Source organism: Tachyglossus aculeatus, chromosome 14 (assembly GCF_015852505.1).
Source record: "Tachyglossus aculeatus isolate mTacAcu1 chromosome 14, mTacAcu1.pri, whole genome shotgun sequence".
In the NCBI taxonomy this organism is placed as follows: domain Eukaryota; kingdom Metazoa; phylum Chordata; class Mammalia; order Monotremata; family Tachyglossidae; genus Tachyglossus; species Tachyglossus aculeatus.
This window is the reverse complement of record NC_052079.1, coordinates 16,405,403-16,421,783: the sequence shown is the minus strand read 5'-3', so window position 1 is coordinate 16,421,783 and position 16,381 is coordinate 16,405,403. Positions and strand designations below refer to the sequence as shown.

General features: G+C 42.6%; 1 protein-coding gene across 2 annotated transcripts in view; it reads right to left on the bottom strand.

The window, feature by feature from the left end:
* Positions 1–16,381, bottom strand: part of XPOT (exportin for tRNA) — a 45,666-nt gene that overhangs the window by 12,948 nt on the left and 16,337 nt on the right. For both annotated transcript variants that reach the window (XM_038756385.1, XM_038756386.1), the window contains exons 4-15: positions 16,304–16,360; positions 14,281–14,350; positions 12,144–12,362; positions 9,303–9,487; positions 8,390–8,558; positions 7,202–7,438; positions 6,293–6,331; positions 6,063–6,125; positions 5,352–5,476; positions 3,783–3,927; positions 3,470–3,589; positions 2,267–2,361 (exon numbers count right to left, since the gene is read on the bottom strand). In XM_038756385.1, coding sequence (XP_038612313.1) covers positions 2,267–2,361; positions 3,470–3,589; positions 3,783–3,927; positions 5,352–5,476; positions 6,063–6,125; positions 6,293–6,331; positions 7,202–7,438; positions 8,390–8,558; positions 9,303–9,487; positions 12,144–12,362; positions 14,281–14,350; positions 16,304–16,360 — 1,524 coding nt within the window. The remainder of the gene's footprint in view (positions 1–2,266; positions 2,362–3,469; positions 3,590–3,782; positions 3,928–5,351; positions 5,477–6,062; positions 6,126–6,292; positions 6,332–7,201; positions 7,439–8,389; positions 8,559–9,302; positions 9,488–12,143; positions 12,363–14,280; positions 14,351–16,303; positions 16,361–16,381) is intronic.

The following is a 16,381-nucleotide window of genomic DNA, read 5'->3' as shown; positions in this document are numbered from 1 at the left end:
AATGCTTGGAAAGAGGGTTGGAAGGTTAAAGGTTTAATGTATGAATCCGGATTCAGGAAACCCTGTTCTTACTTAAGCTTTAAATTTTAATAAGATTCAGTGACCCCACATTTTTGTCACATCAAATTGTCATCTTAGGCAGTCAGTGGTTCACAAGTCTTGACTGAACTTCTCCTCAAAAGGATTTTTCAAACGCCGTCTAAGCTCACACGGCTCAGCACAGATTGATTGGGGATGAACAGAAGTAGCATAAGGAACGATCCCTAAAGAGTACAGCTGGGAAGCCCTAGACCAGGTGATCTTTCCAGGATTTTCCCAGCTCTATGAGTCCATCAGGAAAAAATGCATTACTCCATGTTGTAATACAGCCTGTAACTAAAGCTACATACCAATAGCGGGGCACTTCACTCAATTAAATGGAATATGGTGGGTTGGCAGGGACACCTGGGATATCTGAACTGTATTTTCCAAGAGCTTAGTACAGTGCTCTGCACACAGTAAGTGCTCAATAAATACTATTGAATGAATAATGGCCCCACAGAGTCAAGGTGCGCAGCATAGCCTGGTGGAAACAGCAAGAGCCTAGGAGTCAAAGGACCCGGGTTCTAATCCTGGCTCTGCCACCCGTCCGCTGTGTGACCTTGGGCAAGTCACTTAACATCTCTATGCTTCATTTTGCAAATGAGGATTAAATTGTACTCCTTCCCACCTTGACTGTGAGCCCCATAAGGGACAGGGACTGTAACCAACCCACTTATCCTGTACTTAGCCCAACACTTAGAACAGCGCTTAGCCTATAGTAAGTGCTTAGCAAATACCCTAAGTATTATTATTATCCTGCCATATGGGACACTGTGGGGAGAAAATTTTTTTCTAGGATGAAAGGAGTCCTGCTAATAACTTGGTTACTGAGCATGGACGTGAAAGGCAAGGAGAAAAGTTCAAGGATTTGGACTGTTCTATGAAGCAGTACTGGTTGACAGGCAGGGAAGAACCGTTCAGACGTAGAAAGAAAAACATCTGGTCCAAGCCAATGATCTTTTACCTACCCCAGCACTTAGTACAGTGCCTGGCACATAGTAAGCGCTTAAACAAACACCACAATTATTATTATTATTAGTGAAGAGAGCAACAGATTGGAAATTAGATTCCTGTCCCAGCTCTGCTGCTGGCTTTCGGATGACCTTGGTGCAAGAAACCTCTCTTGGTCTGTTTCCTTATCTGTAAAACGGGAATAAGGTATGGGCCCTCCCTTCCTCTTAGATTGTGAGCCCTGTGTGGAACAGTGAGTCTGGGTTGATAATTGTCTATCTTCCTTGGTCTTTAGTACAAAGAAAGTTCTTAATATCGCTGTTATATTACGAAAAAGGCAGCTTACAAAAATGAAGTCAACCCCAAAGGATCTTTGTTGGAAAATGGGACCAAATCTAAGATTTTTCAGAGGAGAATTCAACCTGTCCTTTCTCAAAGGTTAACTTTCAATGTTCATAATAATTGTGGTACTTATTAAGCACTTAAAGGCAGTTTACAAAAATGAAGTCAATCCCAAAGGATCTTTGTTGGAAAATGGGACCAAATCTAAGATTTTTTCAAAAGAGAATTCAACCTGTCCTTTCTCAAAGGTTAACTTTCAATGTTAATAATAATTGTGGTACTTATTAAGCACTTACAAGCTGAGCATTTTTACTAACTGTTAGGATAGATCCAAGATAGGTTGGACCCCATCCCACAGGAGGCTCCCCAATCTAACGGGAAGGAAGAACAAACTGAAAACCCAGAAGCAATGTGGCCTAGAAGAAAGAGCACAGGCTTGGGAGTCAGAAAACCTGGGTTCTAATCCTGGCTCTGCCACATATCTACAGTGTAACTTTGGGCAGTCATCTAAATTCTCTTGCCTCAGTTATCCCATCTGTAAAGTGAGGGCTAAATCCTCCCACTTAGCCTGTGAGCCCCATGCGGGACAGGGACTGTGTCCAACCAGATTAATTTGTAACTATCCCAGTGTCTGGCACATAATTAGCACTTAACAAGTACCATAATTATTATAGATAATAATAATAATGGCATTTATTAAGCGCTAACTATGTGCAAAGCACCGTTCTAAGCGCTGGGTGGTTACAAGGTGATCAGGTTGTCCCACAGGGGGCTCACAGTCAACCCCCATTTTACAGATGAGGGAACTGAGGCCCAGAGAAGTTAAGTGACTTGAATTTAGCTAGTTCCCCCAGGGGCCACTGAAACAGAGCTATAAACAAGGCAGACTTACTTGAGTGACTTGACAAATCTAGAAAAAAGGTAAGCTGTCCGGCTTCGTACTTTTGGAGTAGAATGGCGCAGACCCCTGTGATCCAAGAATGCCATCTAGGAGAAAAATGAAAGTTCACCAACTGGGAAAAAACCCAAACGTATTTTCAATCAAATAGATAGAAAACGGTTCTAGTGAAACTCTGGCAGTCCTGCCAGGGATGGTAAACCAAGCCGGGCTGGGCCCCGGCACTCGAGAACTGTTTGTCAGTCGGTCCCACCGGCCACCTGCGCCAGATTTTAAACTGTTTCTGGCACCAGGTCCGGGTGCCCCCACTCCAAAATCCTGCACCATCACCTTGGGGTACCTTTCCCCCCACCCCAAGAGGTCTCTTTTGTCCATCCCCTGCTCGTCCCAGGAGGCTGGGGTCCTCCAGGGCCTGAGATGAGGGCCCAGATCGCTCAGCGGGAGAGGGGGCGGCTATCACAGGACAACTGCATTGTACTTTCCATTGCGGGTCACCCGCACCTTGCCCTCGGTTCAGTTCATAGTACTTACTGAGGACCTACTCTATGCAGGACATGTACTGAGTTCTTGGGACATATAACAGATGAAGGAGACACGGTTTCTGTCCACAGGGAGCTTATAATCTAGGTGGGGAGACAGGCCTCAAGCAATTTACATTTAGGTGGAAGAAGCGCTCACATGGTTTAGTAAGTAAAACATCTATATAAAGGTGAGTACCAGTAGAGAAGTGGTGCAAAAGCCCTGAGATGAGAGAAGGGGGTATGTGACTTGGGCAGATGAAAAATGAAAATGTGGAATGCTTCACAGACCTGTGTGTCATTTGGACCTTGTAATAATAATAATAATAATGTTGGTATTTGTTAAGTGCTTACTATGTGCCAAGCACTATTCTAAGCACTGGGAGGGATACACTGTAATCAAGGTTGTCCCATGTGGGGCTCACAGTCAATCCCCATTTTACAGATGAGGGAACTGAGGCACAGAGAAGTTAAGTGACCTGCCCAAAGTCACACAGCTGACAAGTGACGGAGCCGGGATTAGAACCCATGACCTCTGACTCCCAAGCCTCTGCTCTTTCCACTGAGCCACGCTGCTTCTGAAAGCACAGATTAGAAGCGATTTCTCCAGGCACCTTACCCATTAGTTTAATTGGGATAGATAAGCTTTGGGAAATTACATATGAGTGATCATACTTACTAGAACACATGGAATGTGCTGAGGTTCAACGGCAAAGAATTTTTCATATCGGACCACGGTTTCAAAGAACTCCAGTGTCACCGATGTGTGCTGATAGGCACTAACGCCAGATGTTACCAACTGCAGAACAGAGGAAAAGAATTAAGAGGGCAAACACGTATTTACCGTTTTAAGATGTTATAATTGACACTGATATTTTCATAACTAAAACCAAACCGACAAATACGTTTCGTGCCATTTACAATCAAAAGGCCTCCATTAGTCTAGAGGATAATAATAAAAAAAAAATTTAGGTTATTTATAGTATACTTACCGTTCGCATCATATCCTGCAAAGCACTAGCTTTTGAAACATCACCTGAGAAGTGAGCACCATGGGAAACGGGAAGAGCTTCTGCCAACATATAGAGCAATCTTATTGCTACTTCTACTTCCATAAACCTTGTAGCCTGCCAATTCCTGCCAAAAATATAAGCACTGTTAACAGAGTCTCATATAGTCATTGACCGCAAATGAGAAGCAGTGTGGCTGAAAGGAAAGACCATGGGCCACTTGTCTGCTCTGTGGTCTTGGGCAAGTCACTTCACTTCTCTGTACCTCAGTTACTTCATCTGTAGAATGGGCATTAAGACTGCGAGCCCCACTTGGGACGTGTAGGGGTTCAACCTGATTATCGTGTACCTACCCCAGAGCTCAGTATAGCACCTCACACATAATGCTTAACACATACTATTAAAAAACTGCATATTGATACTGCGTATTTCTATGAAATAACCTGGGTTGAAAGGTTGATAGTTTTTTTTTTTATTAAAAGCAATCCTGAAAGCTGAATACGCTGATAGAAAATACTCCAAGTGAGCCCACTGTTGGGTAGGGACTGTCTCTATATGTTGCCAATTTGTACTTCCCAAGTGCTTAGTACAGTGCTCTGCACATAGTAAGAGCTCAATAAATATGATTGATGATGATGATGATACATGTTTGATGATTTCATCACCATCATCATCATCATTCTAGACTGTGAGCCCACTGTTGGGTAGGGACCGTCTCTATGTGTTGCCAACTTGTACTTCCCAAGTGCTTAGGACAGTGCTCTGCACACAGTAAGCGCTCAATACTGTGCGATTGACTGATTGATTGATCAGTATTTACTAAGTGCCTACTATGTGGAAGACACAGTCCCTTTTCTTGAGGAGTCTACAGAATATTAAGGGACATAACTTCCTTCCATTAATGCCAAGATATATCCATGGAAAATAGACTGGCAAAAATTTTCAACTTATTTATAAGGCTTCATCAATTCTTTCCAAGTACATGAGCATTTTTCAGATACTCAGAGTGAAAATTTAACATGCTTAATTTTTAACTCAGTACAAGGAAATCCTTAGACTGATGCCACAATTGGTTCCTGAAAACTCTGTGAAGTTAGAACACAAAATTCAGAGTCATTTTTCTTACAGGAACAATGTTTAAATGAGGGAATGGCTCTGGAATCCCTGTTTTTTGGGGGTTTTTTTAACCACAGTTCCCCACAACTGCACACTTAGTCAATCATCAATAACAGAATTACACTGATGTGTTGTGTTTAGCGTATTGGCGAGGCAACTGCTTAAAAACACTATTTCTAAAACTATTCCAGCTAGGTGGAGATAACTCTTCCTAGTGCATGTCTTGCCAACTCTGTTGCATTGTACTCTCCCAACTGCTTAGTACAGTGCTCTGCACATAGTAAGTGCTCAAATAATACCATTGATGATAACTATACAAGGCCTTTGAGAGGAAAAACACACCACACCAAGACCACTTTAACACTCCTAGGTTCAGCAGACAGAAACATGAAGGATGCAATCTTTCTCAGAGCAGAACAAAAATCCACGACTTACTGTAATGTAGTGCTAAAAACTCTGCGGACAGAAGCCAACAATAACTCGGGGGAGACTTGAGCAAGCCTGTCCAACAATAATTTCAACTGTTTTCTATATTCCACAAACATTGCTTCATCTTCACCCTGCAACACATTGATCAAACCTACGTTTAGAAGTATTTCCAAAACACCAAAACAACTGCAAACACTTTAAGCACTGTTGTATTTAAAAGAAAAACTAAATGAGTCTCCTGATTTTTCTCATTAGACTTCCTTTTCTCCACTGGTTCCCCCTACAAAGGGAGCTGCTGTTTTTCCCAACAGAAAAGGTCGTTTCCTTTTCTACTGTAAATACAATTCAAACAGGCTAACATTGGTGTTTGTTATCATTATTCTCAAGAGAGAAGAATTCTAGACAGTTAATGTGTAAATTCTGCTCTTCATAGGTCAATCCTCACCCCCTCTATCTGATAAGCCTCCTGAGCCACTTCTGTAATTTAGGAGGCATTAAAATGCATCACCAATGAGCTAAGTCAAATTGCTACCATATTTACTCACTTTAACCTTGCAGTTTAATATAGCATGTGGAGTTTCAAAAACATGAAGTAGCATTCAAACTTGAACAGGACTCAGCAATCTTCCTGCTAGCAAACATTCAGTTGGAACAGTGTTTTCAGGAGAGATTTCTAAAAATGGGATCACCACTTCCATAGAAACCAAAACACTGTACCTCATTGTCAAAGTTATATTCCTCATCATAGGTCAGTTTTTTCATCACTGCCAACATGATCGCCTGTAACAAAGTTAAGGAATGACATTTCTTTCAGCACGGTGTCCACTTGGATCAAATCAACTTGAATTATGTCAAAGATTTACATAGCCAAAGTTTCATCACGGGTTTAGAAAAATGACAGACAAAAGAGAGACAACACTTCAGACCCGAAAGCAATGATTTCTTACCTCGACATTAGCTTTTTGTTGATCAGAGAGCACAGCAAGCTGAAATGAGAATTGGACTGTTAGTAAATCAGTAGGTTTTCTAAAATCACAATTTGCCCATCAAAACATCACTCCCTGTTTGTACAAAGTAGAAATTTCACAGGAAACAGGAAATTCAGTTCAACATTATAAGTGCCTGAATGCTACGCTGTCGGCTCTACAGAATTTAACTATAAAAGTTCCCGTTTCTTAATGCCCCAATTTTGTTAAATTATTTAAAAAAACTGCGAGGGAAGCAATGTCAAAGAGTTAAATTCATTCATTCATTCGATCGTATTTACGCCAAAACACGGAACTTGGAATCTGTGCTATGGAAAGACAGATAGGAGGCAAAATAAAGGTTGTCCCAGGCCCGGATCTTTTAGTGAGCAAGGTTTCAGTCTGGAGAGGAGGTCAAATTTTAAGACGACCCCCCTTTTTTTTTTAGTCCCGGCCCACGTGGGGTGAGTGGCATATCTCTAAAAAGGGTTGCTGAAATATCGAGGGTGTCGCTAAAGGTTGTTGCTGCCCCATCAGCCATTGCACAACCAACAATCTCAATTGGGAATAGAAAATGTGCATTAGTAGACTGTGAGCCCACTGTTGGGTAGGGACTGTCTCTATATGTTGCCAATTTGTACTTCCCAAGCGCTTAGTACAGTGCTCCGCACATAGTAAGCACTCAGTAAATACGATTGATGATGATGATTAGTAAGCTCGCTGTAGGCAGGAAACCTAAACTACCAACTCTGTTGTACTGAACTCTCCCGAACCCTTAGTACGGTCCTCTGCAAAAAGTAAGGACTCAAATACCACGGAATGGTTTAGTTTTTTCAGACAAATGTGAATACGGCACACGCAAAATTACTACATAACGAATAAGAAGTCTACCTGTTTCAAGATGTGAAGATAGTCGTAACAAAATCCGATAATATTCGAAGAAATGTCATCATCTTCATGGATCAGAAGTTGTAGCATCAGAGCCACTTTTGCTTCAATGGCTTGTAAAGTCTCCTGTGCATTTTTCATATCTCCATTCTTCACTAATTTTGTCCAGCTGACTATCAGCGACTGCCCCATTCCGTTTACCAGCTTAGAAAATCTGGCTAGAAAGTCTACGTCCTCCTCCTATAGAAATTTACAGGATCGTTGATTGAAAAGGAGGGAAAAAAAATATAAGTGGAAAATCCTGGTGGCCATCATCATCAATTTAATTTGGAGAAGATCCTGGAGGCTGAGAGGCACCGCCCAATCTAAAGAGGTGTGAGGACTCTTCAGGAAATTGTGGACACATTTACGTCCACTTATTTTCCAGCATAATTAGCAAACTTTTTGTTGGCTGTTTCGGGAAATACACCAATGTTCAGGAATCGGAACTGTCCCTACTAACCTTGCAGGCTTCCTTGGCCCCAAACTCACCCCACCCTGCTCATTTTGGATACTTGAACTGCCCCCACTCAGAATGGAGCATGGTCAGAGCAGTCAGCTCAGCACCCACAGCATTCGGCTACTTGGGGTAAAAATGTCCCAAGTAGGATGCCGGGACATGCCTCTTCTTCTTCCAACCCCCAGTTCTCCTCCCTGTCGTGGAGAAGGAAGGGAAAACCTAGAAAAGTGTCCCGATTTTGAACAAAAACAACCTGGACAGTCTTGTTAGAACCACACTATGTTCCTCTAAAAACTCATTTCCACACATCTGGTGTTCCAGTATAATTAAAAGAGGCTTATCACTTATTTAGTGGCCAGTGTGGGAAAAATTAACCTTCAAGGAATTTATGACTGTTCTCAGATCACACTTTTCACCACGCTGCAAATTAGTGAGCCAAGTGCCAAATACAACAAAACTTTCTGATTAGGCCAAAGGATTACCCCTCTGGTGCTTTTACTTTGACTATTTAAGGCGTTAGATGTACGCGTTCACGAACAGACTATCTAAAAGTTATTTCCCCTGTTGCAGAGTCTGTCAAGAGGTTCTTGAAAATAAGCTCAACTGTGACCTGAAATGTCGCAAATGAAAAACGTCATGATGAATTTGGATATGTCTATCCAACTTAAAAGCAGAGGCAGGACCTTACTAACCTGGTCAATGCTGAAGAGCCCCGCAGACTGTAAAACTCGACATAGTGATTCCACTAGTTTTGTTTTATCGATCGGGTCCATCCCCTTATTTACAATTTCGAACAGGCAGTCACATGCTTCCTCCCGGAGCACTTCTATCGACATGTGACCTAGCAGCATATTTATAAACCTGCAGGGGTAAAAGGGATATTAGGAAGCTTACCCGGGTTTTCAATGGCAAAGCCTAAAAGACTCCGCATTAAGTCACATCTCCTCCGAGAGGCCTTCCCCGATTAAGCCCACCTTTCCCTGGCTCGCTCTCCCTTCTGCATCATCTATGCACGTGGATCTGTGACCTTTAGACAATCGATAATCACCCCGCCCCTAACACTTAGGTACATATCTTTAAATTATACACTATCAATTATTTATTCATACTAATAATGTCTGTCTCCTTTCTAGGCTGTAAACTCGTTATGGGCAGGGGACGTGTCTGCTAATGCTGTTGTACTGTACTCTCCTAAGCGCTTAATACAGTGCTCTGAACCCCATAAGCACTCAATAAATGCCACTGGTTGACTGATGGTAGTTTCTCCAAATTATTTTTCCCATCTTTTCACTGATAAAAACGTATGACATGCCATTCCTGTCAGCGTGCTGTGGGCAGGGACGTGTCTGCTAATTCTGTGGTACCGTATTCTCTCAAGCATTTAGTCCAGTGCTCTGCACCTTGTAAGCGTTCAATAAATACCACGGTGATGATGATGACAACTCCTAGGCCAGGACAACTGTCACCGTCACTGGTCACTGTTGAGACCACAGTACCCCCCAACCCTGTGTTTGAGTTCCCGGCAGTGATGACGAGACGCAGAGGGGCTTTATGTGCTAGCGGCCCCAGCTAAAAGTTGGCTCAGGAAAAAGGGGACGAACTTACCTATCGTTGGCTATCAGGGTCAAGTCTATCCAAGAGACGTAAGCCCCAACTACTTCAAGGCACTGGCACGTCACCTCCGAATTAGTATACTGATAATTTTGCAAGATTTGGTACCATGATTCCACTAGATTTGGAATGCACTGCTCCCGCATGGTGTCTTTTATTAAGGTGTTCCTACGGGCCTCCTAGAAGAAAAAACGAAGAGAAACGAACACCAAAGCTCATTTAAGGGAAGAGGGTCGAACTCCAAAACAGTAGTCATCTACCGATATGTTGTCATATTGCCATTTGAGTTTAGTAACAGTAATAGCATTTACTAAGTTCTTACTGCGTGCAGAGCAAGGTACTAAGCAGGGAAAGTGTATACTAGTGGGAATTAAACCAGGGATCTGTCCCTCAAGGAACTCACAATCTCTGAATTTATAGATTGTCACAATAATAATAGCAGCATTTGTTAGGTGCTTACTATATGCCAGGCACTGTACTAAGCACTGAGGTAGATGCAAAGTAATGGGATTGGACACAGTCCATGTCCTGCTTAGGATTCATGGTCTTAATGCCTATTTTACTGAGGCACTGAGAAGAGAAGTGACTTGCCCATGGTCACAAAACAGATGAGTGGGGGGGTCTGGGATTAAAACCCGGCTCCTTCTGAATCCCAGGCCTGGCCTCTATCAACTGGGCCATGATACACTCTTCACTGTCAGATTTCTCTGGATCCCTAACAATATGCTTTCTGTAACTGAAGGCTAATAGTTAACAGAATTCACAGTGCTATCTTTCCTACTTATCAGCCCCAAGCCCCATGTCCTGCAATTCTTTGCATTTCCTCTTTCCTTTCTCCACAGAAAGGAATTCAATTTCCTATTAAAACAGGCCCCTCTATTATTTTTCCAAAAGAGATTTCGGAATGGAAGCAATAAGAAAGAACTGATTTAAGGGCACCTTAAAAGTCGGTGCCTTTTTATGGCTAATAAATTTGTGCCTCAAGACTTATCTTGCATATTGTTATAACTTTCAGCCCTCTTTCTGGGTTGTAATTGCCATTTTCTCTATGTAATAAAAGACTTCAAGAAAGCTACACGAACAAACCATACAGCCTCATGTCCTTAGGTTAAAGATTAGTCAGTGATTCATTCATTCATTCAATCGTATTTATTGAGCGCTTACTGTGTGCAGATAACTGTACTAAGCGTTTGGGAAGTACAAGTTGGCAACATATAGAGACCCAACAGTGGGCTCACAGTCTAGAAGGGGGAGACTGAGAACAAAACAAAACATATTAACAAAATAAAATAAATAGAATAAACATGTACAAATAAAATAGAGTAATAAATATGTACATCATCATCATCAATCGTATTTACTGAGCGTTTACTATGTGCAGAGCACTGTACTAAACGCTTGGGAAGTACAAATTGGCAACATATAGAGACAGTCCCTACCCAACAGTGGGCTCACAGTCTAAAAGGGGGAGACAGAGAACAAAACCAAACATACTAACAAAATAAAATAAATAGAATAGATATGTACAAGTGGAATAAATAGAGTAATAAATATGTACAAACATATATACATATACAGACCCACTCCTGGATACTTAAATTGGGGGCAGATGGTCTGACCCAATTTGAGGAGTTCTAGAAAGGATGAGAACAAGCTGCAGGGCAAAGGGAACGACAGTTCAGAAAGCAGAACATGGAATGAAGCAAAGCGAGGAGACAAAGCCCTCTTCAACTCTCCTGCTCCTGGAAAGTGGGGTGCTTATCATAGTCACCGGAAATATCTAAACACTGGTCCCCTGGTTTTTCTGCACAAGCCCAAGGAGTTCAGGCAGATCGATTGAAAATGGGCACTCTATCCAAAGTAGGCAATCTATCCACTTAAATATCCTTTTCTGCTGGGTAACGTTTTCAAGTACTTGTGTGAAAAATTGAAACATGTAAACGCGCTTAAAATACCTTCCCACACTGCAGTCGGAAAGCCAGGCTGAGTCACGGAGGGAGGAAGGAGGGGGCAGGAGAGCTCAAATAAAATGGTGGCTGTCCCGTTCTTCCTTTCCCAACGGTTTCCTGGCCCCTTGCCTTCCCTCTAGACTAAGTTCCTTGAGGGCAGAGATCCTATCTAACAACTGCATTATATTGTACTCCCCAAGCCTGCCTCTGATTTCTGACAGCCTCTGGGGGTGGGCCATGGGGGAGTGTGTAAATAGAAGCAGTAGCAGTGTGACCCAGTGGAAAGAGCCCGGGCTTGGGAGTCAGAGGTCACGGCAGACACTTGTCAGCTGTCTGACTTTAGGCAAGTCACTTTACCTCCCTGGGCCTCAGTTACCTCATCTTTAAAATGGGGATTAAGAATTGTGAGCCCCACGTGGGACAACCTGATTACCGTGTATCTACCCCAGCGCTTAGAACAGTGCCTGGCACACAGTAACCGCATAACAAATACCGCCATCATTATTATTAAATACACACAAAGTTTTCCCAGGAGGGAAAAAAAAGAGATGCAAAATACTGAATAAAACCTGGCTGCTTTTAAATCGGTATTATGGAAAGCATATTGTAGTCTACAACACAAGTGGCAAAGCAATGTCAGATGGACTGCAGTTCAACATCGTCATCATCGTCATCATCATCAATCGTATTTATTGAGCGCTTACTGTGTGCAGAGCACTGTACTAAGCGCTTGGGAAGTACAAATTGGCAACATACAGAGACAGTCCCTGCCCAACAGTGGGCTCACAGTCTAAAAGGGGGAGACAAAGAACAAAACCAAACATACTAACAAAATAAAATAAATAGAACATCAAATGCTTTAAGGATTACAAGAAAAGTTACTTGCCTCTGAGGTATGAACCACATCCCGGGCCACCAACTCTGCATCAATGGCCATGAGAATGCGCAGATAAAGGTCCACTCCTCGTGGGTTTAGGTCCACTACTGACAGAATATCAAAAAAATACTTGGGCCATTTAGTGAGGTACTCGGTAACGAACAGCAAAGAGAACACTTGGGCTGCTTTGTTACGGATGAAGGTTTTCTCCGGTTGGGCATTCAGCATCTGCGGGGGGGAACAGAGAAATGAAATACCAACTGGACACAATCGCGACTGCACCATCAAGGGGCGAAAATGAAATATCACAAGTGCTTTGTCTAGCTTCTTTTTCACTGTTATCAAGGAAGCAGATAAAATGGAAAACACACCAAAAGCATCCTTCCAAAACACTGCTCCAGATGGCCTTGTGGAAAGAGCACGGGCCTGACAGTCACAGGTCCTGGGTTCTAATCCCACTTCTTCCGATTGCTAGCTGTGTGATCTTGGGGAAGTCACTCGACTTCTCTGTGCCTCAGTTTCCCCAACTTTAAAATGCTTAAATACCTGCTCTTCCTCTTATACTGTGAGCCAAAGCAGCTTAGCTTAGTAGGATAGAGCACGGGCCTTGGAGTCGGAAGGCCGTTGGTCCCAATCCCAGCTCTGCACTTTGCTGTGTAATCTTGGGCAAGTCACTTCTCTGTGCCTCAATTCCCTCCTCTTTAAAATGGGGATTCAGACTGTGAGCCCCATGTGGGACAGGGACTGTGTCCAATCCAAATTGCTTGGATCTACCCCAGTGCTTAGTACAAGGCCTGGCACATAGCAGGTGCTTAACAAACACTGCAATTATATTATTACTAGTATTACTATTATGCGGGACAGGGACGGTGTCCACCCTGATTAACTTGTATCTATCCCAGCGATTAGAAAGGTGCTCGAAACACAATGAGCACTTAAATACACTAATATTAACAATGATAACGTGAGGAAGGGCAGAAAAATCATGTACATCTGAGCTCCAACCTCAAATGGACGGCCAGCACTTCTTTTGGGGGAAGCTACGGCTTTCACCCTTTGCCTCAGTCCCATATGCAAGGTTTCTTGTGAGGTATTTTCACTAAATTAGTTTGAGTTTCAAAATTTCTTTACAGTTTCAGTCAGAAGCCTCCTGGTAAAAAGAAATCTATAGTTTTACATCCTATACACTATGGGGGACTAATGTTTTAAAACCTCATTTCTCATTTACGAACGCCTCACACAAAATATTTTCACTGCTGAAGCAAGCCGAATGCTGAAATTGAATTCTGCTCCCTGAAGAACACTAGAACACATGTCTAGGTGAAAGATTGGAAATTAAATCAAAAAAGGAGTTCAAAACTTGAAATTCAACAGGCTTAACCTAGGTGGACGTGGACAAAGTACAGTACTCTGCACACTCTAGGGACAAGGACGGTGTCAAATTCCAACCTGTGTATTTTCTACCAGCGCTTAGTACAGTACTCTGCACATAGTAGGCACTTAAACAACACCAGACACTGCAAGAAGCAAACAGCCTCGAGAGGACTATAAAATCCTTTGGTCTTTTCACTCTCCAAAGCTTTAAAACACACAAGCGTACAAACACCTTTGGAGGTAAGCTGGTTTTGGGCAGGGAACTTGTCTGCCAACTCTGCTGTACTGTACTCTCCCAAGCGCTTAGTACAGTGCTCTGCACATAGAAAAAGTTCAACAAGTGCCACTGATGATGATGCAGGTGTTCCTCTTTGATAATGAGATAGTGATAATGGAATAGCTCCTTTAGTGAGGACAGAAAGAACAGCTATGGACAGTTTGAAATACTACAGCAATCGAAACAGAAACTTTTAATCAACAGGAATTTTCCCAACAAATAAGCTGACTGTCTCTCACATATCAATCACTAAGACAAATTGATTTTAATCTCAATTTTTTTCTAACACTGCACTAGTCAAAGTGAGAAACTGAAATATTGTAATACTAGATTATGTTTAAACGTTTTCTTTTATATCCAGGAGACTTTTGGTGAGGAAAAAAAAACGGGGGTTAACACCCAAATAGGAGCTCGAATATTTAATGCTTTTAATGTTACTGAATGTCGAATTTCAAAACCCATGAATGAAAATTAAGCTCTTCGGTGGGACTTTACCTGAGCTTGAAGCCACGTTATGAGAGTTTCTCTAATAAGCTGCTGCTGTCCTGCTGTAAGTTCTGAATATCTGAAAAAGTAAATAAATTATTGAATTACAACATTATAGTCAATCAAGGCATCCCGGATCGTGCCTACAAACTATTTTATTGTGCTTTCCCATGTGCTTAGTATAGTGTTCTGCACATGGTAAGCGCTCAACACCACTGACTGAACAACTTCACTCTCTTTTGGAAATGAGTTTTTTCTTAAATGGTAATGGTTACATACTTAGCATGTGCCAGGCACTATACTATGCGCTGGGGTAGATACAAGCTAATCAGGTTGGACGCAGTCCATGTCCCACATGGGGTTCAGTCTTAATCCCCAGGAAACTTAATCCTAGGAAACTGAGGCCTAGGGAAATGAAATAACTTGCCCAAGATCACAAAGCAGACAAGTGGGAGAGCTGGGGATTAGAATCCAGGTCTTCTGACGCTCAGACCCAAACTCATTCCACCAGGCCATGCTGCTTGCCTCAAAAGCTTCCTTTTTGAGGTCAAGTGCTTAGTACAGTGCTCTGCACACAGTAAGCACTCAATAAATACGACTGATTGATTAAAACCACCTTTCCACAAACTTACACCTGCCAACTTCACTCCCCCTCGCTCTACATCATTAACTCTATGGATCTGCGATTGCTATGGGTCTCCCGTTCCAAAAACCATAATCTCCTTTCCAACGCCAACAAAAATGTTCAGTTGGCAGTGGTCAAACAAATTTGTTTGGAAGCTCATTTGTGTTTATTTCTAGTTTCAAAGTATCTTTTAAAAAGATTTAACTTTTGTCATTTTGGTATGTGCATCCATAGAGTTTTCTTGGTAAAGATATGGAATTGGTTTACCATTGTCTTCTTCCGCGCAGTAAAAACTTGAGTCCCCATTTAGATCACTTGATCATCCGCCTTTGACTCTTTCCCGTGTCGCGGCCGCCCGGCACAGGTGAATCGACTTTGATGCTTCGGCTTAGACCTTTCCACTGTGGGCACGCTACATGCTACAAGCAGCATGGTGTAATGAGCAGGGCCCGGGCTTGGGAGTCAGAAGGTCGAGGGTTCTAATTCCAGCTCTGCCACTTGTCTGCTCTGTGACCTTGGGCAAGTCACTCCGCTTCTATGGGCCTCGGTTACCTCGTCTGTAAAATGGGGCTCGAGACTGTGAGCCCCATGTGGGACAGGTACCGTGTCCAACCCGATTTGCTTGTATCCACCCCAGCGCTTAATACAGTGCCTGGCACCCAGTAAGTGCTTAATGAATACCGTAATTAACATTATTACAACCACAGTTCAACTTGAACTCTAGGAAACTCGCTTCCTTGTCAGACTTCCCTTTCTAGCTGGGGAGTCTCTTCAATGCCCCCAAATGTTTGGATTTAACCACTCTAAAACCCTAACAGCGCCCACCCAAACGTGCAGTCACGGGTCAGGGCTTCAAGACATGATGAAAGGACTAAAACGCAGACTGCTGCGGTATTGCTCAGCATTGTAGTGTCCCAGATGTATTGTACTTTCCCAAGCGCTTAGTACACTGCTCTGCACACAGTAAGCCCTTAGTAAATATGAGTGACGACAATGACAATTAGGGTATTTGTTAAGCACTTAACAAAGCCCTGGGGTGGATACAACAAAGAAACAATCCCTGCCAAAGCTTCCTTTTAAAATAGTATTGAGACAATCTATTTCTAGAGTAGTTGTCAGACTGTTTGAACATCACTTTAAGTCATTCCCCAGATTCACGCTGTGTGATATGACATAACTGCTTAATGACAAAGTTATGGAAGCCCCTCAAAGGGTCATCGGACACTTAACAAGCCAATGACAGAAGCAAGATGAGGCATCAGAGTGCTCTCCACCCTAATTTTCAGTTCTGCTAAATGAGCTACTTGTCCATCTCTGATTAGACTGATTGACCCAAGTGGCAACAGCTTATGAGGCTGGCATTCTCATTCAACTCCTTGGCAGTCACGAAAAGAATCCACTTCTCACTTGAATTTAATTTGATGTTCCAAGACTTGAAAGCAGAAGAACTTGATGTGATCATCGCTGGAAAAGACAAGGGACACA